This window comes from Eublepharis macularius, chromosome 6, assembly GCF_028583425.1.
Source record: "Eublepharis macularius isolate TG4126 chromosome 6, MPM_Emac_v1.0, whole genome shotgun sequence".
NCBI lineage: Eukaryota > Metazoa > Chordata > Lepidosauria > Squamata > Eublepharidae > Eublepharis > Eublepharis macularius.
In genome coordinates this window covers 63,360,494-63,384,445 of record NC_072795.1, presented here as the reverse complement: position 1 = coordinate 63,384,445, position 23,952 = coordinate 63,360,494, and the positions used below count along the sequence as shown (strand labels likewise).

Sequence of the window (23,952 nt, the reverse complement as noted above, 5' to 3'; positions counted from 1 at the left end):
ACAAAACCTTTCAAACCATGGCTTCCACCACATGCTTCAAAAGTTTTTCAGCTGCATGAGCCAAGATCAGCCTTCCTTTCCCTCCACCTCCTCTCAGATCATAACAACCTTGTGTCTCACAAAAAGCTGAAAAGCTTCCCACCAGGAACAGTTCTATTCTTTCAGCTGCAGTCTCTTGCTATCACAACCTTCGGGGAAGCAGAGCAGGACAGGAGCTGCCTTTGAAAGAATGTCACAGATCACGGCAGGAGGGGGAAGTCCACAGATTCTAAGGTCAGTATAGACAGCAGCCTTTTGAGGAGCTAAATGTTTCCACTGGAGGCAGCATAGAGAAGATTGTTTCTTGGACACATTCCTTTCTATCAGGATGTTAGGAAGGCAGAGAAAGAGGATTACTAGTTTCTGATAAAATTACACTTCCCCAGCCATAGCAAATAGCAATACAAAGTCACCTGCAACAAACATGCAAGTCAGAAGAACGAGCTCCAAATGCCCCACAAGGTAATAATGGCAGTGTGTAATGACACACAGAATACGCAACAAAGTGAATTAAGGGATCTCATCATTACAGAGGGTAAGGAATCTAATTCCCATGGATCACCTGTTCTTGGTTGTGTTTGTGTTGTGATAAGCAGTCTACCTACATTTATTTTATTTATTTCAAATTTGAATTCCGCCCTCCCCGTGAGCAGGCTCAGGGTGGATAACAACAAATTAAAAATACAATTAAAAATTCATCATTAAAAACAACACATTTAAAACAGGATGGTGGACAGCCTTCACAGGGAGGGTTAAGATTTATACACCCCTTTTTTTCAGGCCGGCGGAGGCCCAGCCTCAGCCATATGCCTGGCGGAACAACTCAGTCTTGCAGGCCCGGTAAAAAGATAGTAAGTCCTGCTGGGCCCTGATTTCAGCAGACAGAGCATTCCACCAGGTGGGAGCCAGGACCGAAAAGGCCCTGGCTCTAGTTGAGGCTAGGTGGGCCTCCTTGGGGTCAGGGACCACCAACAGCTGTTTGTCCCCTGATCGGAGTGTCCTCTGGGGAATATATGGGGAGAGATATGCTGGTCCTGTAGATACGCTGATCCCAGTCCGCATAGGGCCTTATAGGTCAATACCAGAACCTTGAATCTGATCCAGTACTCCACTGGCAACCAATGCAGCCTTCTGGATGCCAGAAGACGTCAAGGCATCATCTAATACATTCCGTTGAACAAACATCTATGCACAGGATAAGTCTTCACTGGAAGAGCCATCCTCAAATACAGAAGCTGATACAGTAATTGTTTAGATCAGGAGATGAGGAAGGGAAAGCAGCGAGGACTTAATAAATCATTTAACTCTGCATGCCAGTAGTATGAATTGCAACTCTGCTTAAATATTGTTTCCAAACTTATGCAAACAGCATCTAAAAAATCTTCACTCATTTCCTTAATTTGTATAATGAAAGCAAAAGGGAAAAGGAGTGAATTCTTCAGAAGAAGAATTCTTCTGTTCCCCCTCCTTCCTTTCTTTCTCTCCCTCTGCTTCCTCCACTCACTGTCTTACTGATGGCAGCCATTACTTCTATGAGGTGCCAAGCTTGTCCCAGTGGCCAGGAAGCCAGCCAGCCAATGGGCATGTTGCTGAAAATCCCACCCATCCTTCCCCACTGCCAATCCTTCCTCTAGAACTTCAGTGGACCCTGGGGACTATTGTTATTGGCTGATTCCGCACAGGTTGGATAATGCACTTTCAATGCACTTTATCAATCGTTTGAGGTGGATTTTTTGTTCCGCACACGAAAAAATCAGTTCCAAATGATCTATAAAGAGGATTGGAAGTGCATTATCCAACGTGTGCGGAATCACTTATTGAGAGGCTGGAGACCCTGAGATATCCTAAATACTGATCGTTGAACACTGCCAAAGCAGCATCCAGAGTGCTGCCTGGGGACAATGGAGATTCTCAGTGGCCTGTCTACCTGGCCAGTGCAAGGTTCACTCCTGATACTGCCAAAGCAGCCATGACTACCACCTGCAGCACAGTAAATGCAGGGTCAGGAAAGTGGGAGAAGAAGAGGATGGAGATTTTTCTGCTGAAAGAGAAGCAATGTGTGATGGGTTAGCATGAGATGCCATGCTGGAAAGGTGGGGCGGAGCAGCAGGGCAGGAGCTTCAAAAGGAAGATGTGCAGCCCAGGGAGAGGTGGGGCATTGGAGAGCAGAGTGGTGGAGGTAGAGTGAGAGAGTGAGACGAGAAGAAGCAAGGAAGCTGAGGTACAGAGCTGAAGGAGCTGCAAACAGCTCGGCTCGGAGACGAGGCAGCAGGGACGGAGGTCCAGTTTCAGAAAGCCAGTAAGAAGGGAGTGGAGCTGCTTTGTGCAGAGCCCAGTCAGACTACCCAGGACTCCTCGTCCTGAACGATGCTATAGCTTACCCGCTGGGTAAGACATCCTGCATTGAGCTCAGGAGGAGCCCAGGTGGGAGCATGGGAGACCTTAGAGGCCAGGAAACCCCAGTCAGGCCAGGAATGAGCTGTAAGGCTGCCACCCACTGTTAAAGGGGCTGTGCCTGCTCTGAAGCCACTGGGGCAATCGTCACACAATGTAAAAGCAGATTTAAATAAAAGCAATTGCAAACTTATAAAATACAAAATTTGCACATCCCTAACTGCAACAAAAAAGAGCCTTAGTGGCACTTTGAAGAACTGTTGTGGCATAAGGTTTTGTGGACCACAGCCCATGTCATCACAGCTATAGCCCACAAGTGGTTATACCACAGTCCACAAGATAAGCAATATATATGAGGGCAACACAGTGAAATAATAGTATCAAGTGTTATTGAAAATGTAACAACAAATGCAACATGCTACAGTACCATAATGGCAACAGTGGCACAGTGTTCCAAATGGTCTCCAAGAAACAAATAAGTTAACCCGATCATGGTACAACACTAGAACGGGGGGAAATAAATATTCCTTGGATGGGCATTTCATAAAAGTGGCACCTGAACAGAAAAAAGTTATATGTAGAACAGCATCTGATGACTGGAATAACTAGAAAAGGAACTAGTCCTTGAGAGCTCTTAGTCCCAACAAATGCAACATGCTACAGTACAGTTCCATAGTAATACAATCTGAACAGGCAGCGGTGACCAATACAACCAACCAAGGTAATGGAGTACAAGGTGAGTGCTACATATAAAGTCATAAAATTATTTTCATATTAAAGGTACTTATGTTCTTTTTTACAGGTGTCAGGAAGAAAGCCTGGGGGCACAAGACCCCAGTGACTCTACAAGGAGCCAGGCAAAGAACTTGTTTCAAAACGTCCTCCTCAGGAGTCGCAACACAGGTAATACCTGATAATAATAAATCACCACCATGAAACTCTTTGGTGGAAAAGCAAGCACCTCCAAAGGTGTGGCCGCTGGCAGAGGAAGCCCGATGGGAAAAAGTAATTTGTTGTTACTTTTTCAATAACACTTAATGCTATTTTTTCACTGTCTTGCCCTCATATACATTGCTTATTTTGGTACTCCCTTGAGGGTTGCTCCTGTTGCTTTTTTGACAGTCCACAAGATGGCTTTTATGGTGCCTCGAATATGCTGCTTGTTTTTGCTGAAACAGACTTACGAGCACAAAGGAACGTCAGCATGGATTCCATTTCCATTCCTAACAGTCCCTCGATGTTTGGATGCATCTGGGATTCTCAAAAATAGTAAGGCGTCTGTGCTGTAAAGGGGGGACTCAAGGCAAGAGCAGGGTCTGCGGTGCCACACCACCTCCTTTGTGACATTACCTCCTTAAAATTGCCCAGCAGATAATTGACAGTGATCCAGCCATAGGCACCTTCTTCCCCACCGCTGAGGATCCTGGCACCCTGGAAACTGAAAGGGTATAAGCGCAGTGCTGCTTCCACTTCAGAGAGGACCTTCTCAGCAGCATCCTTGTTCTGCATTCTGCATGTGGAAAAAAGCAGGGGGGAGGCATGTTAATGCAGCTCCATTAGGGCCATTTCTGATGTTCGTTTCCTTCTTGGTCTTTCAGAAATGTGTGCTGGAAAGTGCCCAGACATTATGCGCACATTTGCCGTGGATATGGCAGATGCTAGAATGAAATGTATATTACAAAGACAGTTAGAAGTGCTTTGAAAGCTGTGCATCTCACTTATATCGGAGAATGCACAAGGACATGCATTTCTGGCACTTTACTGTCTCCCTCTGTACTGGCATTTTAGAAACAAAAGTAGGAAAATGCAAGTTCAGAAGCAGCACTTGTGGCACATTTCTTGTACATTCCTTGCTTGGGATGTGTGATAGGCAAAAAGCTCGCCTCTGGGGACAACTACAGCATCACTGCAGATGGCATGCAAAAGAGCTGTCTGGACTATTAGTAACCAATAAGGGGACCCTGATTCACCAAAAGCTCATAGCAACACCTCAAATGCATTTGTCTCGTAAGTAGAGGTGGGCAAGGACTGGAAAACGGACCAAAATTTAACACAGACTGGGCCGGTTCGGCGTTTGCAAAACAGCAGGTCATGGGATGCCCATTTTCCATGGACCCCACGGATTTTTTGCTGGTCCGTTGGTCCATGGTCTGTTAAAGCCTCCCTGCCCCACTGGCAAGTGGTGCAAGGAGCACTTTAACATTTAAATCCCCCTTGCTCCAGCTGACTGGCGGACCCACCAGTCAGTTGGAGCAAGGGAGGGTTAAAGTGCTCCCGGCATTGCTCACATGCGGCGCCGGGAGTGCTTTAACATTTAACCCCCCCTTGCTCCAACTGACTGGCGGACCCACCAATCAGCTGGAGCAAGGGTGGGGTTAAAGTGCTCCCAGTGCTGGCCTGGATTGACAAACTGGTCGGTTCATGAACCCGGCACTGAACAGTGAAAAGTTTGTGGTCCATGGTCCGAGAAATGCCACAGATCACAGACCCACGGCCCATGGTTTTTCCCTGGTCTGTGCCTATCTCTACTCATAAGATATTGCCAACAGGCATCCATTTTGGTTCATATTCCCCCCCGCCCCTCTCCCCACAACTGTAATGATGGGAGCAGCTCCTCTCTGCATGACACATTAAGCCAAAATACAGGATTTTTGACTACAGCAAGAGAGACTAGGTCCACACCTAACTCAAAAATGCTAATTGGAGGATGAATAAGTTGGTGTCTAGGAGAGGCCATACCTTACCCAATATCTGACCATCAAGCCTTTCAATGATTAATTACTGTGCCTTTAGCCACAAAAGAAACCTGTTGTATCAGCCTCTGCTAAGGAAAGAATGTCCCTCACATCATCATTTCCCATTGAACAGGTTCTTGCCTGCCGAAGCTACACATCACTGATCAGCCAAAAAGACTGCCTCCAAATAATCCCCTTCGTTCACTTACTTTCTTTGAATTTTTTTCAGGACCATGAATCAGCCCTTTTCCCCCTTCAGCCAAGCAGGTGACACACCTGATCACCCCTATCCTTGTCTTGAAGGGGCAGAAGTGCCCACAGGCAAAAAAAATGCATCTCAGCTTCTGCCCACCTTTGGATTATTTGCTGCTCAGGCTTTGGAACCCTGTCTTGGCAATCAGATCTTCCGTTGGACAAGCAGCTATAAATAAATCTGTCTCCTCTCTCTCACTTTACCTCTCAGCCTCACATTTCCCCTTCATCAGAGCCTATGCAGATGCCTTGTCACTGTCAAAAGACCCCTAACTGCCATGGTGTGGGTCATTGCCAAGATAGGGGGCATTCTTTAAACTGTGTAGAACCTGACTCATCATCTCTCACCACAATCAGACACAGCGGAAAGAAGGGTTTCTTTTTTAGGCTCAAGCAATTTCATCGTGGATTGGAAAGTGGTCACGTTGATACATGGCTAGGGTACACACAATACCACACACGGTAACAAAAAGTGAGGGAAATGGAAAAATGCTATCTTGCCACCACATTTCTACTTGCTTTGATATGCTGGGAATTCTAGTGCAGTGGTCTTCAACCTTTCTAGACCAGGACCCACTGAGCTGCATACATATGGCATGAGAATCATGTGACAAGAAGAGGTGGAGCCAGAGTTACCAGTGTCAAGACAGGACCAAGTAGGCTAGGAACAGGAAACACAAACTGAGCATCACATGTACAACTGTGAGAAACAAGCTAAGGGTGAAAGTCATGGAGGAATCATCTCCATCACTGACTGACCTAATCTTACTATCCTGCTGCTCCTCTCAATACATATGCAAAGAGGAATAGGAGCTATGGTGCCCTTGCTCTCTTCACAATCACACTAGCAGCACTCCTTTCAAATGGCAACCCACAAAATGGTGGCTCTGGAGGGGCTCACAACCAAGCAGATGGGGCTTTGCTGTCCAGCTGAGGGTTCTTATTCATGGGTAAAGACAAATATTCTAGTGCACAGAGCAAACACAGGGTGGGAAAGCTATACTGCATCATTGTGCTAAGCATAAAAGGAAGTTCTTTCGTGAACTTCCCATCTCTGTGACGCGTGAGTGCTGAGACATGTTTATAAGCAACAAGGAATTGAATGCACCAACAGCATGCTTGTGAAAGAAAGAAATTGTATGAAGCTAATATACAACTAAGTCATCCCAGGGATAGGCAGAGGAGCAGCAAAACTGGACAGAGATGCAAAACCTTTATCACTGCTAATCCCAGAGAAACTTTGAAAATTGCCAGCTGTGGAGCTCATCCCTGACACTCCTGGGCTCTCAATGGAAGTGCAGATAGTATTCTTCTTTGGTACCTCAGTAACCGCATGCCAGCTGTCGCCCCCAAGTAAACAGGAGTCTCTTGAGATTTTCCTGCTGGCACTACCGCCTTTGCCCTATCCATGCACTGCTTTAGGGACATCCCAGCTTTTTCAGCATCATGGGCATATGACGAGATCCCTGGCCCTGGGAGGAAAAAAGCAAAATTTGGTCAACCCTCTTTAGTCCAGGGCTATGTATACTCTATGCTAAAAAAAAAAAAAAAGTTCTATTCCAAGGTAGTTCAAATTGTTCACCAAGAAATGCTGAATTCTAAATCGTCTGTCTACTGCTGAGGACACTTTTAAGGGAGGAAGGTAACAGTGTTTGCCTTCTGGTGTCTGATCAGCCCCAACCTTCCCATTTTTCTTACCTTTAACTTCGCACACTTCAACCTGCTTCACTATTCCTGTGTCATTCGCCTTCTCTGCTGGCCACTGATATACATACATGCTTGTGTGAGAAGAGCCGGCATCCAGCACAATACCATACTACAAAAGAAACAAAGCCACAATGTCATTCCATATAATGTAGCTCAGCTCATTAGGATGATGTGGCTGAGATGTACTTCTGCTTCTGGAATTATAATTCATAATATGTTTCTATAGAAAAAGCACCTTGGATAGATGGGAAGGGCGGGGGAGAACCCACAAACTATTTTTCTGTTCCTGCATGTCAGGTTGTTTTTTTAAAGTAATGATTCTTTTACATTTTAAGTGCTGCTGAGCTGTTTCTGTGTTTCAGACTAACAGATGCTGTCTTTGCCTCCTGTCTGGGACCCTTAAAACTCTGGATTTCCTGACTACATTTCTGGCTTCAAACTGAACTTCATCCATTAAGGATGTCAGAACAATCTGACACCGGTGTGGGTCATTCTGGGATTCAGCCTAGAGGAAGAGGGATGGATCCTTTGGCCCTCTGCATAAGCAACACACTTCACCTTAGAAGGGGATTCCTGGGGGCGTGGGATCTCTGAGGGCAGACCCCTGGAACCCTTTTCCCTCTATGCTACTTAAACTTTTTCCAACAGGTTATTTGCACTGGGTTCAAAGCAATTGGGAAGCAGGGGAAAAATGGCTTTGCTGCAAAGTTTTAGGGAAGATCGCAGCAAAGCCTGTATGGCTGCAATGTGGGTGGGAAAGCCTGGATCTTCCTGATCCCACCCACAAAGCATCCATTTTCCTTGCTCCTTTGGCAGCCACTCCTCACCTCACTACCAGAAGGCTTTTTAAAAAATCAGCAGTTGAAAATCATTATAACTTTCTGTGTATCAAATTCTCTGAATTCCCAGTTTTCATTTCAAGAAAGAGTTAAGTCTCTAGCCCCTTTGTTGCGGAGATACAAGGGGAAAGACATATCTTTAGAATTAAAGGGGCCAGATACTTAAAAAAAATAAACCTGGGAATTCAGCAAATTTGATACATGAGTTATTATAATGATATTCAACTGCTGCTTATAAAAACTGAAAAAGATATGACAGCGGGAGGACAACTACTGCCAGGGGAATGAGGTAGGGAAACTACGGGGAATCCTACCATGTGTTAAGCCCTATAGCAGCCTCAGCAGCAATGAGGCAACCACACAAGCCTGTCGACACTTTTGAGAGATGCAGTTAGAGAACACCATTGTCTAATGACTGGTTGTGGCAGTGAAGTTCCTACTGGAAGCCACAGGGATTTTTTTTTTTTTTGCATCATCAGTGCCTGTTGTAATGAGACCAGTGGGAAGGAATCTGCCTTCATATGGGTACACTGGGGCAACAGCAGGGACATCTTATAGAGAGCAGAGAATTCAAACCAGCAAGTACACAGAAATGCAGTGGGGAAGGAGTACAGTTACAGCATCCTGTGACTCAAGAGTTTAGAGCAGCATTTCTCAGACTGGGGTCTATAGAGCCCTAGAAGTTCACAAGGGTGCTCCAGAGGGTCCACAAGTCCTGGCCAACCATCACACCAGCAGTTAGAAAGAACTGCCAGGGATAATATGTGAGGTGGCCACCATGGAGTCTAATTTCTCACAAGATCCCTAGATCTCAGGGACATGCAAAGTTTGCCACACACACTCTGAAAAGGGCTGGGAAAGCAGAAGGGGAGACACCAGAGGCGGCAGAGGGCTATGAGAGAATCCATCCCTCTAGAGCAATCTCCACCAGCTCTGCCGTTCAAAACTATGCTTCCCAGCTAACATTGAATCTCCCAACACTTGACAAACATGCACCCAGGCGTCTTGTGAAGAGAGACTCTGGAGGAGGACAAAATAGGTGTCAGTTAACTCTTCCCCTCCAGATCTGAGGCAAAGGTGCTGCCTAATGCATGACAAGCACCAGTTAGGGGTGTGCAAGGCCTGCCTGTTTCGTTAAACCTGATTCGGTTTTAACTGAATCAGGAAACCGTTTCGGTATTCAGGGAATATCGAAACAGCAAGCTGATTCGGTATTCGCGTTTCGGCTTGATTCGGCCATTTTTTAAATGAGAAAACCTTCTCCCGGCTTTCTGGGAGTCTGGGGGGGCATTTCCTGTCCAAATCACACCACACTTGGTGGAGACCTTCTCCTAACTCTCCTCTAACTACCTCCCAGGTTTCAGAAAGATTGGACTTTGGGGGGCCATGTTATGCCCCCCCAAATAAGGTGCCCCCATCCTCCTACACTCTCCATGGTTCTCTATGGGGAAAAACAAATAATCTTTCTAGGTGGCTTGGGGTGGCATGCCACCAACTTTCAGGGGACTTGCTCCCACCTGTCCTCCCACCCTCCACCAAGTTTCAGGCAGATTCCACTTGGGGGGGGATTTTATGCTAGGAGGGCACAACAGGGCATGAAAGCAGTCTACTACACAAAATAACTCAACTCACATCACCGTTTTTGACAGCAATTGTGTTGGGTGATTCTCTGATGTGAAGTGAGTTGTGTTATTTTTGTGTAGTAGACTGCTTTTATGCCCTCTTGTGCCCTCCTACTGTGTAACCTAAAGCAGTTAAAGAAATAAAGTGTTTTTGACAGCAATTGTGTTTTGGGTGATTCTTTAATGTGAAGTGAGTTGTGTTATTTTTTTTTTGTAAGATACTGCTGGCATGCCCTTTGGTGTGTCCCCCTGCTGTGCAACCTAAAGCTGTTCAAGAAATAAAGTGTTTTTGACAGGAATTGTGTTTTTGTGATTCTTTAATATGAAGTGAGATGTGTTATTTTTGTGTAAGATACTGCTGGCATGCCCTTTGGTGTGCCCCCCTGCTGTATAACCTACAGCTGTTAAAGAAATAAAGTGTTTTTGACAGGAATTGTCTTTTTGTGATTCTCTGAAGTTAAGTGAGTTGTGTTATTTTTCTGTGTGGGGGACTGCTGGTATAATGTGTCACAATGCTTTGCCTACTTGTACTTTGAAAGTGAGAAAATATTTTTAAAAAAACTTTATTCAGTGTGTTTGTGTTTTATTCTTTGTTGTGCAGTTGGTTCCCATCACAGAGAACAATGGGGCTGGCCGGCCAGCCATGTCTGTAGGTGGGGGGGGGAATTTGGGGGAGGGTGTCTGTGGTTCAGGTTCTCTTTCACAGGGACAAGCTCGCACTCAGGAGTGTGCCCACCATTGTGGCACCCTTGGGCTGTGCATAATTGCCCAGGGAAAGACAGTTTAAAAGTTCCCATCACAGGGAACAATGGGGGATGGCTGGCCAGCCTGCTCCTGGGGTAGTGGCTGGTGTGGGAATGTTGGGGAGGGTTTCTTTGGGTCAGTGTGGGGCTGTGGGGGGGAGATTTAAAAGGGGGACTGTTCCTGTGGCCATAGATGCCACATTCCGTGGGTTCCTGCTGTGGGAGATTTTCCCATAACAGGAATCAATAGAAAGTGGCTGGCCACAGGACAGGGGAGGTTAGGTTTTGGGGAGGGTGTGTGTGGTATTTGGCAGTTTGGGTGCAGGTGGACTGTGGCTGTGGCCATTGGCAGCCCCAATCCCATGTGTTTCTGCGGTGTGGAAGTCTTCCCCACAGTAGAAAGACAAAGTGGTGTGGCAGGAGAACCACCTGGGGGGGGCATAAAATGGCCCCCCAAAGTGGGATCAGCTTGGGCCTTGGTGGAGGGTGGGAGGACAGGTAGGAGATGGGCCCCTGAAGGTTGGGGGCATTTTGCATGCAAAATGCCACCCCTAGCCAGACAAGCCTCTCTTATTTCCCCCATAGGAAATAATGGAGAAAGGGGGGGGCTAAGAGCAGCATCTTTGGGAGGCCCTAAAATGGCCCCCCAAAGTGAGATCTGCTTGAGCCTTGGTGGAGGGAGGGAGGACAGGTAGGAGGAGGTCCTCTGATTTTGCATGCAAAATGCCACCCCTAGCCAGACAAGCCTCTCTTATTTCCCCCATAGGAAGTAATGGAGAAGGGGGGAGGGGCTAAAAGCAGCATCTTTGGGAGGCCATAAAATGCCCCCCCCAAAAGTGGGATCAGCTTGGGCTTTGGTAGAGGGTGGGAAGACAGGTAGGAGATGGGCCCCTGAAGGTTGGGGGCATTTTGCATGCAAAATGCCACCCCTAGCCAGACAAGCCTCTCTTATTTTCCCCATAGGGAATAGTGGAGTGCAGGTGGATAGGGGCACCTTCTTTGGGAGGCCGTAAAATGGCCCCCCAAAGTGGAATCTGCCTGAAACTTGGTGGAGGGTGGGAGGACAGGTGGGAGCAAGTCCCCTGAAAGTTGGTTGCATTTTGCTTGCAAAATGCCACCCCAAGCCACCTAGAAAGATGACTTGTTTTTCCCCATAGAGAACCATGGAGAGTGTAGGAGGATGGGGGTAACTTATTTGGGGGGGCATAACATAGCCCCCCAAAGTCCAATCTTTCTGAAACTTTGGGGGTAGTTAGAGGAGAGTTAGGAGAAGGTCTCCACCAAGTGTGGTGTGATTTGGACAGGAAATGCCCCCCCAGACTCCCAGAAAGCCGGGAGAAGGTTTTCTCATTGAAAACAATGGCCAAATCGTTTCGGCAATCTCTGTTTCAGTATTACCAAAATTTTTCGGTATTCAGAAAAAGTTTCGGTAATACTGAAAAAAACCGAAATGTCCCTGATTCGGTATTTTTAACCTAATCAGAATACCGAATTGCACACCCCTAGCACCAGTGAGGGAATGGCACAGCCTGAGCAGATCTGCAAAAATTTTAGAATCAGAATAGGGATCAATAAAGATTGGGTCACTAAAGTCTGAGAACTGCTGGCCCAGCACACAGTTTTTTCTGGACTGAAGACATACTTCACTCTCACATTCAGGAAAATGCATATAAGCTTTAAGAAGAGTAGGCAAGTTTGCTTGCAACAGTTAATACTGCCCCTTTCTTTTGCCTAGTCACTCATGCGTCAGAAAACAGATAATGCTTTCTGAGCAGTGATGATGGCCCTGAGATTGTCCCATGCCTGCATCTGTTGTGTAAATAACCACAGAGAACCTGTGTGCTCGGGTGATGTCACTGCATGTATGACATTACCAGAGGAGGGATTAATGTTGCATTGGGACATTTCCATGGTGGCTTAAGTTTTCAAAGGATCCTTCAGCCTCACTCACAGAACACTAGTGTGCTCCAGCATTCAGTCTGGGAATCAACAGCCCAAGCCATTAATACTTAAACACACGAAGATTCCTTAGATGGAATCAGACCACTGGTCTATCAAAGTCAGTAATGTCTAATCAGGCTGTAAGTGGCTCACCACAGTCTCAGGCAGAGGTCTTTCTCGTCACCTACTACTACCTGATCCTTTTAACTGGAGATTGGAGGGACTGGATCTAACACCTTCTGCATGCCAAGCAGATGCTCTGCTCCTGAGCCATGCCCCCCTCCCTTTTGTAGTTGTTCAGTAGAAGCCTCTTCTGTGACCTACTTTGTTGTTTTTTCTGGTTGCATGATTCTGTGCAACGATCACTGCAATTAAACCAACTAGAGCCACTCCAAGCAGAAGTCCTAGGATGAGGGCAGATTTGCTGGGGAAACGTCTCCTTGGCTTGGAACCTGCAATCATAGTAAAGAGAAGGCGGATATGATGATCTGATGAGCTAGAGATGAGCAACTGCAAAGCATACACCCTCCTCCTTGACAATGGAGCCTTGCCTAGCAAAGCTGCCAGGCAAGACCTATCGTCTTGTCTTGGGTCTAGATGTTAGATTTCAGCACAGATGTAGAAGCATTTCTGTCTCTGCTTTGATGTTTGCACTTCTAGTGAGGGGCATTCATGGTCTGATACAACTGGAATTTGATGTCCCACAACAAATCGCTTCAGGTATCTGCTGGCTCCCCACCTTGCTATGCAGTTGCCAGCATTTTGAGAAGCAGCACTACTCTCCCACAGTAATTTTAAATTATATATTATTCTGATTTTATGCAACAGAACTATGCACTGCTGTTGAGAGCTGCTGGAATGGGGGGACAAGACTACAGCTCAAACTGAGTGGGAGCCTCAAAATAAAACACAGGAGGATCATGGGAGTTGGTCCCCTGGTGGTTTTATCAAAACCATAAATGAGACAGCACCACTATTAAGAATTCTAGACATCCTATGGTGCAAGAATTCTGGTCAGGACTCCTCTTTAATGCTCATGTTAAAATTAGTGGCACAGACAAATGCAGTAACTAACTATGTAGGAACTCAGGCAAAGTGCTACAGAACTGAAATGGGCCAGCGTAGCTCTGTTTACCTTTAGCAGGATTTTGCAATGTCCCAGAGCATCACACAAGTACCAGAAGATATCCATACATAGACATATAATATTTCTGGAAATGTTGAACAGAAGGGAAAGTGGGATAGAAGCTGGGGCAGAAGCTGTTTTAAATAAGCAATTCCTGATACATTTATAAAGTTGTTCTTAATCTTTTATTTTAAGGTCTGAAAACATACCAGAGAGGGTGCTACCACTAGCACCTTTTCTCTTGCCTTTGGCATGACTTCCTCATAACCTTCTGCCTGGAGCCAAATCTGTTGAATTTTGATGCCTCATAAAAACAGATCGCTTTGCCCTAGTCATTTATGAATTATTAAATCTGCTTAGCTTGGTTGGTTTTGATGTATCCAATTTTCCCTTGCTTGGTCTTCAATATTTACAGCTGTTTTATCATTTTTTGCTACAGTTCTAAGATTTTAGTTGTCACTGTAGCTTTTTATCATTTGAGTGGACACAGTAGGCTTCTGTTTATGCTGCTATTAGTTTTCTTTAGTAGTGCTATAGTTTTATTGTGTTATTTTTATTACAGTTTTACAGTTTGCTTGCTTGTACACTGCAAGCCACCTAGATTATTTCTCAGCTGAGAGTGTGGGTTAAAATTAAATAAATAAAAATAACAACAATGCAGCACCCTATTTATTTATTTAAAACATTTATTAGCCATCTTTCTACCTTGCAGGAACTCAAGTAGCTTACAATATAAATAAAATAATCATAAAATGAATAAAAACAAAGTTAAAAATAGAACTGCCAATGAACATAGAAACAGTATTATACATTATTCTGGGTGGGTGAATAGAAAACAGAAATCAACACTGCAGTAAATAAAAGAGAAAGTTTGCATTATTTGGGCTTATAAATAGTAGTGTTGTAACTTACTGTGAATGAGTCACTCTCTACCTTAAAATGTTACCTAATTAGAAATTTGGCAAAATACTGTTACTTAATGAGTGTGATGTTACAGTGTGTGTAACCAGAGAGACACATCTGTGTGAGGGAATCCCACTTTCCAACTTCATCTAGATTCATACTAAGATTGCCTGAGCACGAGAAAGAAAACCCTCCTTCACCGCCTCTCATTCCTAGGCTAAAGGAGCAGCTAGCTTAAGTTCTAAAACTAGCTTAGGGAGGCCCCTGGCTGGGCAATGGTAACACAAACAAATGGCAAAGGTGATCTGCTAATAATGTGCTGCAGCTCCTCCACAAACCCTGACAGGAATACTGAGGGCCTAACCAGGGCTGCTTTCCCATGGCTCTCACTACTGCTATGAAAGTGGTGAAAGAGGATGAGGAAACAGGCTAAAGAGATAGAGCAAGATAGTGAAGCAAAGTCTCCAAGGTTCAAATCCCAAAGCATTCAGGCAACCAATAACCCAAACAATAAATCCAAGGGACAACAACAGAGGTGAAGATGTGTAACATGTGCCAGAAATGGGACTTTTCTACTCACAAGACAATGATAGTCTTGGGAAGGCAAAACCTCCTTGTAGGGGTAAAAGTACAGCTCGTCTGGGCATGGTTGAGCTCCACACCACACTGCAAGGGTATAGCACAAGCACAGCCTAGTAAGAGTACTCTTTGGGGACAGATTTTGGCTTCAGTTATAGGGCCAAAGACTTGAATTCTAAAACAAGTTACTTTTTCTAGAGGCTTACAGGAGGGGTGAGGCGTCTTAACAGGAAAGTCATAGGACTGGCCAAAAGACAGGAAGGATATCTAACATTCTGGTAATATTTCCAATGTGGAATGCAGGCGAGGAGGTCTTTGGATGGGAAGCAGGTGTGTTGGAGGAAGTCTTCCAGTGCAATCCTAAACACAGTTATCCTGTTCTAGGCCTAGAAAGGTGTAATTTTGATTAGTACTGCACTTCTAGTTACCTCACTGAGTTGAGCTTTCAACAAGAAACTCAAACCATTCCAGACTGAATCAGTCTGAACTAAGAATCTTGTAGTAGAATGTGCTAGTGAAAATATAGGTCTTTTTGGCAGGATCTGTAACACAGCATGATCCTGTGTGTCCAAATGTACCTTGATTAATAGCTTGGAGAGGTTCTGATTAATAGTCTGACTGCCTGATCCTAAATGGAGCTTTGTTTCTTTCGCTGGAATGTTCTTATTTCTCAGTAACTGTGATGGGATAAGGTTCCGTCTTACTTACTCTGCCTTTTGTTGCAGAAATGCCCAGGAACTCTGTTTCTTGGCTCCATAGGCATGCAGTAGAGGAGTTGGTACAAGCCTCAAGGTGGAGGGGGGACAAAAGCCAACAAAAACAGAGGCTTGATGGCAACAGGGAATAATTCCCTGAACGGGGGATTCACCTGCAGGAGTAGGGTCTGAGAAGAATGTTTAGCAGACAGCGTAAGGAACTGTAAGTGGCAATTCTAAAGAGAAAGCAGCAGAAACAGAAAGTTTTGAGATGGCTGAAGGTGAAGCAAGTTGGGGCACAGGGTCTCTCTGCCGATCTGATGCAGGATAACAGATCTGCTGCCTTGTAGAAATACCTTTTTGTTCCACTTATGCTGTGCTTGGAGTTTAAAAACAGAAAGTAAATATTAAAGGTACCACAACTCTCCAGTGCTTTGTCAATCAAAGGAAAGTAAACCCTCATAACAGTATGTTGATGCCAATATTACCAGGCGGAGGGGCATGCTTTAAAAGAAGAACCTTCAAAAGAGGACATCCCTATGAAATAATTAGTTTCACCAAGGATTCTCAAAAAGAACATATTTCATAAGCATATTTCCTCTTTCCCCCAATCTTGGTAGTTTTTCCATTCTGAGCATCAGAAAAAGTTTATTGCCATTTTTCCTAGACCTTCACGACTTTATCCAGGCACAGTGAGAAGGAACACCACAAGCACATGTTACATAATTGAAGCTTGTAAATGCCAAAAAGTTGAGCAGCTCTGCAAGGATGGAAAGGAAAAAGTAACTCAGGTCCCCCAAGCAAAATTCGTTAGTTAAGAGAATCAAACAAGGATCACCAGAGCTTAGCAGCAGAAATCTAGCAAACCATGACTCCGTACTGGAGAATATTATGCAGTGTTTTGTAATGGTTAGAATGCTGGACTAGTAGGAACCTGGGAAAACCCAGGTTCGAATCCTTGCTCTGCCATGAAAGCTCATTGGGTGTCCTTGAGCCAGTCACACGCACAGTAGGGCTGCCAAGTCCCCCAGGATTTTTACTAAATTGGCCCCCAGCATGACCTATCACTTCAACATTGATCTGGCAATGACACCATTCCCAGTGCAACATGGGAGTGCTCTGGAATGTACAGGAGCATGCTTTGCCCCTCACCGCCCTGTTCCTGAGCCTTTCCCCCCACTGGCCAGGTGAGAGGTGGTACGGGGGTGGTGGGGGAGGCAGAGGCTGGGACTGACAACCCTACTTCACAAGGTTGTTGTGCGGATAAAGAGGAGGAGAAAAGAATGATGTAATGTGCTTTAGGTCCCCACTGGGGAGAAGGGCAGGGTATAAATGAAGTGAATAATAAACAAAGTTAAGAAAAGAGCATAACTTCTGAGTATAATCAGAGTTCCTTTCATTCACCCATAAACAACTAAAACTAGCCTCTATATGATATTATGAGGAAGGATGTCCAGCTCAGAATGGTTAGGCTAGAGTCCAAATATTTCTCCTTTTAAGAAGAAAAAGACTGCCAAGCAGTATCCTGCCAATCAGGCAACATGTGAGGCTTTTGGCAGCAAATCCCCCAAGCCAGAGCAGTGTGTTCTGGACCGCCTAATCCTCCCCCCTCCCCACTCATATACACAAACTGAGAACAGCATTGGAATCTTCTCCAGTTCTGAAAACTGAATGCCAGTTGCAGCAGATGGCAATTAGCATAGCTGGCTGTACCTAGAAGGCTGGGGAACTGGCTGGCTAAACGACATAAGGACTCCTGAGCAAAGGGAAATCCCAGGATGGCAGGGAGCCACCTCCTTGGCTGCTCAAGAAAGGAGGAGGCAACTGGGCATGAGGCCTACATGGAGGAGGGAGGGGCAGTGGCTGAAATGTTGCATATCAACATCTCAGACCAGCTGAATCCAGCTGGCTCAAATCAGATCTTTACTGGATTCACCACTGAGCAGAGTATAAAGCAGGAGAAATATATCCTCTACTTACATTCTCTGGTGTAAGCCTGGGGTGAGGAGTTACTGCCTTACGATTAGCTATCCCTTACAGTAGCTGCAAATGTCACATCCTGGGCTTTCCCTTCTGCACTCTTCCTTGGACAACAATGAAATATCATGTTCTTCCCCTGTGTCACTCTTTCAAAGGCAATACAATCACATTTAGGGACAAAGAAATATATAACATCACAGAGCAGAGTCACCTGGGAGAGGAGGACACACAATGCTGGAACTGATATGGCCTTTATTATGCATTGTAAGACATTCACTATGATCCTTGAAAGAGAAAACTCCTTTTAAAAGTTGTTTTGTTTTGTTAAAATTAAACATGCAATTCTATTGTATTGTCGAAGGCTTTCACGGCCGGAGAACGATGGTTGTTGGGGGTTTTCCGGGCTGTATTGCCGTGGTCTTGGCATTGTAGTTCCTGACGTTTCGCCAGCAGCTGTGGCTGGCATCTTCAGAGGTGTAGCTACACCTCTGAAGATGCCAGCCACAGCTGCTGGCGAAACGTCAGGAACTACAATGCCAAGACCACGGCAATACAGCCCGGAAAACCCCCAACAACCATGCAATTCTATTGCTTGTTTTCAATGAAAAGATTGCAACAATCCCTTTCAAGACTGCATGACACTTCAACACACTCTTGCAATTCCGAAGCTCACAGTATGCAAATGCTTTGGGGTGGCCCCTGCTCCAACCAAGGCTCACCATAGTGCTGCTAATCAATGAACTGGCTCATGAGCTACTTGTGCTGCTGCTCCGTGGCCTTGGCAGAATGCATGCCAGCTTGCTCAGGGCTTCACAGAAACCACAAGGACACTGAAGTCAGGCAGGAAATGTGTCAATGTCCCAAATGCACAGGAAAAAAATTAATAAGCCATCAATTTATCTTTCTTACAGGAAATCTTGGGGATGGAAATGTTTTGGAAGTTCAGAGAACAAGAGCTACTGACAAAAGACTGATGCTAAAAAAGGCCCTTGCCAATTTTCCATCCGAAGCTGTGGCAGTCCTGCAGTTCCAAGCTGCAGAGCTGCAAACACACTGCTAAGGTGAAGGAACAGCCAGTACAAAGCCCCTGCCTCTGTTTCCCACAGGGAACCATCCATACAGCCCGGAAGTGAGCACACAGGGGCTTTGTGCTCAGCATGGAATCCCAGCTTTTCTGTTTGTGTTGGCAGCAAACTCGATAGTTTATTTCTGGCAAAATGTCGTCAGGGAGGTTTCAGGCAGGAATTCCCTATGACCCAGCCAGCTGAGGCTGACAATCCCCCCATTCACCACATCAGCACCAAGGACATTCCTTCCATCTGGAGACAGTCCCACTGTTTTGGTCCCTACTCCAGCATTGCAGACAGCAGTTCCCAGCAGCGCTGACCCTAAGCCTTGCTTACACAAAGCATGAGCAACAGCAGAACAAAGCAAGCCTTGCAGCTCCCAGCTTCTCTTAAATGAGTCCTCTCAACAGCATTCACCATTCCCTGGTTTGTGTTGCAACTCATTCTGGGAAATGAAATCTCAGCTTAGATGTATCTCAGACAGTATTGTCAAGAGGGTATGCTGGAGATATGATTGGTTTGTCATAGGTATGTATTGAGGGGAAGGTTACTGGGCACAAATGACTTTGGATAAAGTCAGTATCAGAACTCTTGTTGAGTATTTCACCAACATATCTGTACCTTCTCTTTTGTTACCGGATCCTTTTAGCATCAGAAATCACTGCCACAGCATGAAGCAGCAACTACTAATTTAGATCGTTTTCAAAAAGCTTTAAGCAAATTCATGCAGGATAGGTCTAATAATGGCTATTAGTAATTATTAGTATAGTTTATTTCTAGTCCACCTTTCTCACTGAGATCCATGGTGGATTACATACTGCAAGTGAATGAAATATAATCAATAGCTAGGATAGTCACAAAAACATCTTTGTCATCCCATACAGCTACAAACACTGTAAGAGGGAAAGAGGGGCTTCATGCTTCCCTCCTGGGCTGTTTCTGCCAGTGGAATGGCTGGATGATGGGGCTGTTTGCTCCTTTGTCCAGCTCAACATGCCCTGAGAATGGACACGTGGAGCCTTCGTCTGGCTCCACATGTCCATTTGCAGGGTATGTTGAGTCAGATGAAGAAACAAACAGCCCTCCCCCCTGCCCCACAGCCATTTTGGTGAAAATGGCAGAGGAGGGAAACATGAAACAGCGTTTGAAGTCACATGGGGTGACAGACTTTTAAAACATTTTAAAAAGTTCGTTCCTATTCTAATGTGGGGCCCCTGTGTCATGACATGTATCAAACAATGTGTGTTCTGGCCCTTAGATGATGGAGACAAACAATGAGGGACGTGTGTTGCCCTCTTAATACCTGGAGGGGTCATATAGGAGAAGGCAGCCATTGAGACATATGGGATCACTCCAAACAGGGTTTTATAGGTAAAAACAAGTGCTTTGAATTAGGCCTGCTTGCCATGAAATGAACTGACCAGTGCAGATGTTTCATAACAGATATTCTTATGGACTTAGACCTGTCAATAAAACCATAGCAATTTTAATCAAGTTGATTTAGCATCCTTTTATAGTCTGCTTTCACCCTGAGAATATTTAAGATTCATTTTAAGCTTCTCCATGTTTTATGCTGTTTTATGATCTGGCTGAGTTTTTAATGATCATTTTTAATTAGTAACTTTTGTGGTGTTTTATTTTTTTTATGATGTTTTGTTTTATAAGCCAAGAAAGAGAAGAAAAAATGATGACGCAATGGGAAAACAGATTATATTCAATGTACTCGTTATTTCAATCCCTTTCATTAGAGGATCTGAAAGGCAATCATCTCTCAGTGTTCCCATTGGAATAAGACAGTAAGAAAATTCTAAGAGACAGTTGCCTTATAAATCCCCTGACAAAACTGCATGGAAAACACAGAGAAATCTTTGAGCGAAATAAAGTATCTTTTCCCACTGCACCATCTTTTTTCTTCTCTTTCTTGGTGCTGCATTGGTGTAGTCCTTTTTTCTGCATTATTTTATAAGCTGTTTTAGGCAGGTTCCCTAGAGATGTGGCATAAAAAATTTCCAAATACATAAATAGCACATTCTGTACCAAACTCTATTCAAGCACAATCATATGTAGACTAGATTACAGCAGTCTAACTCAGGGCATGGATGGAAATAGCTGAGAACCTTCCAGTGATGGGAACTACTAGCAAATTGGGTAGAGCTGGTTAAAAGCACACTGGGCCACAGCCATACCTTGGAATCCAGGAGTGATGCCAACCCAGAATTATCCCCCAAATCATGAACTTGATCATAAGGGCAGGCATTTTCAGTCCATCTGTACCACCTGGATTTATTTTAAATTGATCAACAATTATCCAGTCCACCACAGCTCCCATATATTCCTGCATTGGCTGAAAAGCAGAAATAGAGCTGGTTTGTTCTATATACTCTCTGAAGTGTCATGTAGATGGTAGAGCATGGAGGAAATACTGACCTTTGAGATTCTGAGAGGCAACAGTCTTCCAGCACCACCTTCTGGAAACTAGTTCCCAGAAAGAAGCAGAATGACTGCTATGCAGTGCTATCAGTTCTCAGTTTGAACAGGTAAGCCATAAGGATACAATAGATGATAGTGCTAAAAGCCACCAGGAAGGCCAGGGGAATCAACAGCATCATAATCCCCCTGTCTCTTTCCCAGGGCAGGTAATAAACCAGGGGAACAAAAATGTCTCTGTTGTAGAACCAGATATAAAATGAAACTGACTGTGACACTGAGAGATCTCTGTCTTTTGGTGCTACACCTCTGAAGATGCCAGCCACAGCTGCTGGCGAAACGTCAGGAACTACAATGCCAAGACCACGGCAATACAGCCCGGAAAACCCACAACAGCCATCGTTCTCCGGCCGTGAAAGCCTTCGACAATACATAAAACTGAAATAGATCCACATAAACAGTTTAATCTGAGATTATGTGGAATTGCTTAGTCACCATCCTCTTGAGCAACCTGCCCAAGAATTGCAAATTAGAGACTGACCAATAATTGCCAAGGTCAGCAGCTACTAGAAATGAATTCTACAAATGCCAGACCACCAACTCCTTTGAGGGTTCCGGCCCAAGGGCTGGCCCCAGGAGGAATTAACTATCATGTTAACCAAGCCAGACAGCCTCCTCTGACTATCTACAACAGCCAGGAATAGAAATGGTTAAGTTGCCATATAGTGGTCAAAACTTCCCTAAGCATCTTGTCTACATCCTTAGCTGGTATCAAATGAAGTTATTCCAAGCAACTGTGACTAGACCAAGTCATGGAGAACTGCAGTACAGCCTTTGAAACTGTATGCCGTTCATGTCTGAATGGATGTGAATGACTTCAACCACAAAACGATTCACTGATAAGTTGCAGTGGGCGATATAGGTTTTATGAGTTAATAGCACAAGACTGAGTAAACTTTGTAGCTAATTGGTTTTCTGGATGATAATACATAGATGCAGGGCTTCTTTTCAGCTGGAACGCGGTGGAATGGAGTTCCGGCACCTCTTGAAAATGGTCACATAGCCGGTGGCCCTGCCCCCTAATCTTCCGACAGAGGGGAGTTTAGATTGCCCTCCGCGCTGCTCTGGTGTGGAGGGCAATCTAAACTCCCCTCTGTCTGGAGATCAGGGGGCGGAGCCACCGGCCATGTGACCATTTTCACTGAGGGCAATTTAAACTTTAAAAATCTCCCCCCTTGTTCCAGCTGACCCAAAGTGACGTCATTGTGTGGTCCTGAGTTCCACCACTGAGTTCCACCACCTCTTTTTCCAGAAAAAAGCCCTACATAGATGCAATGCTGCTGGAGATTACTTTGCTACTTGTACTGCTATGGGATAGGGTTTCAAATGCTCTCTAAGCCATATTTGGCTGGATTCATTATTTTCAGCCATCAGGCTCTAACCATTGTCTCAACCAGTTCACCTCAAGGAGATCCCCAAATAACCAGAGAATTGCTTTGATTCTAGTCAGTAAGAGACAGAGTGACCAGAAGAAAACTACGTTAACAGCCTGCATCAATTCAGTGTACCTAGGCCTCAACAAGAGAACTTGCAAAGTCAACTAAAAACAATACAGTAATATAAGAAACCAACCAGATCCAGCTGCCTCCAGGGCAGACCATCTTAACCAATCCTCCAGTGCTGCAGAAATAATGTTACGATCCCTGCACTCACCTGGTATAATTGTGTCCATGTTCTTACGTTCTGATAGTAAAACAAAGCTTCAGAGTCAACACTGCTACATTATCGCTTGGAAGGTGAAGCACCTGAGTAAACAGTCCCTGCACAAGAAATTGGGAGAAAAAAAGGGGAAATAATAATGTAGGGATCATCAAGCTATTTCCAATGATACTTTCTCCTGAAGAAATATAACCTGCAAGGAAACCCTTTATTTTCATCAGGAAACAGAATCTAAAACAAATGGCATAAAATTTCCCATGTGCCATGCCTCCTTTCTCTGAATATGCCATGTCTGTCCGTGCTAAGCCCTTCTGAAACCATGCGGTACACAGTTTACATAGCTAATTGTCTGAGTAGTTAACATCAAGAGCTGTTTTGCCTAGATTCATCAACCACTGGCTTGATTAGCTTTCCACACAGTAGCATGTACTTGACAATTCTGGTTCGGGTTTTTATATAAAACCTTGGACAAGAAAAACTTTAACATTATACACCTTCAGCAATTCATGGCGTCACTATACATAAGGCATAGTTTTTTTCTGTGCAGGGGCACCTTTCACATAGTAAGGAGGCCACCTTCATTGTTCAAAACAAGTCCAAACTATGATTTTTACATGCATCTACAAATCTTTGTAGTAGGCTTAAGCAGTAACAGGCAAAATCATTAATTCTGTTCCTGACAAAGGATTAGTTTTCGTTTTCTCGGCCATGTCGGACGCTCCTCTCCGCAAGTCTGGGAGGAAGCGCCCGAGCAGCCTGACCGGGCGGCTGATCTGCGAAGATTAGCCCCCAGGACTCCCAGTGAGGGAGGCAGGGTCCGGGACGCGGCGGGAAGAGCCCCCTGAAATCGATGCAGGGGGTAAATTGCCCGTTTGTTCCTATGGAGGCCGGCAGACGTGCGCGGCACCTCAAGTGCTGCCGGGCCATGGAAAACGGCAAAGAGAAGAACTAGGTGGAAGCCTGTAAGTAAAGCGAATCCCTTCTGTTATTACAAGCGCACACGAAGGAGTGGTGGGATCTGAAGCTAAGAAGGATCGTTCTTCCCCCTCGCTGAGTTTCAGAATTTGGTCGGCAGTGCCCCCCCTAAAATGGCAGCGAAAAAGCAGAGTCCCGCTTTGGGCAAGTCAATTTCGGCTGCCCTGCAGGGGAAAGGAGAGTCGCTCGAGGACTTGGTGAAGAGGTCG

At 45.0% G+C, this 23,952-nt stretch overlaps 1 protein-coding gene across 1 annotated transcript in view; it reads right to left on the bottom strand.

Moving 5' to 3' along the window:
- The window catches only part of ENTPD1 (ectonucleoside triphosphate diphosphohydrolase 1), a 60,478-nt gene that overhangs the window by 10,641 nt on the left and 25,885 nt on the right, over positions 1 to 23,952 (bottom strand). Inside the window, exons 2-6 of the mRNA XM_054984155.1 lie at positions 22,763 to 22,869; positions 12,597 to 12,724; positions 7,119 to 7,236; positions 6,742 to 6,892; positions 3,784 to 3,943 (exon numbers count right to left, since the gene is read on the bottom strand). Coding sequence (XP_054840130.1) covers positions 3,784 to 3,943; positions 6,742 to 6,892; positions 7,119 to 7,236; positions 12,597 to 12,724; positions 22,763 to 22,781 — 576 coding nt within the window. The 5' untranslated portion in view covers positions 22,782 to 22,869. The remainder of the gene's footprint in view (positions 1 to 3,783; positions 3,944 to 6,741; positions 6,893 to 7,118; positions 7,237 to 12,596; positions 12,725 to 22,762; positions 22,870 to 23,952) is intronic.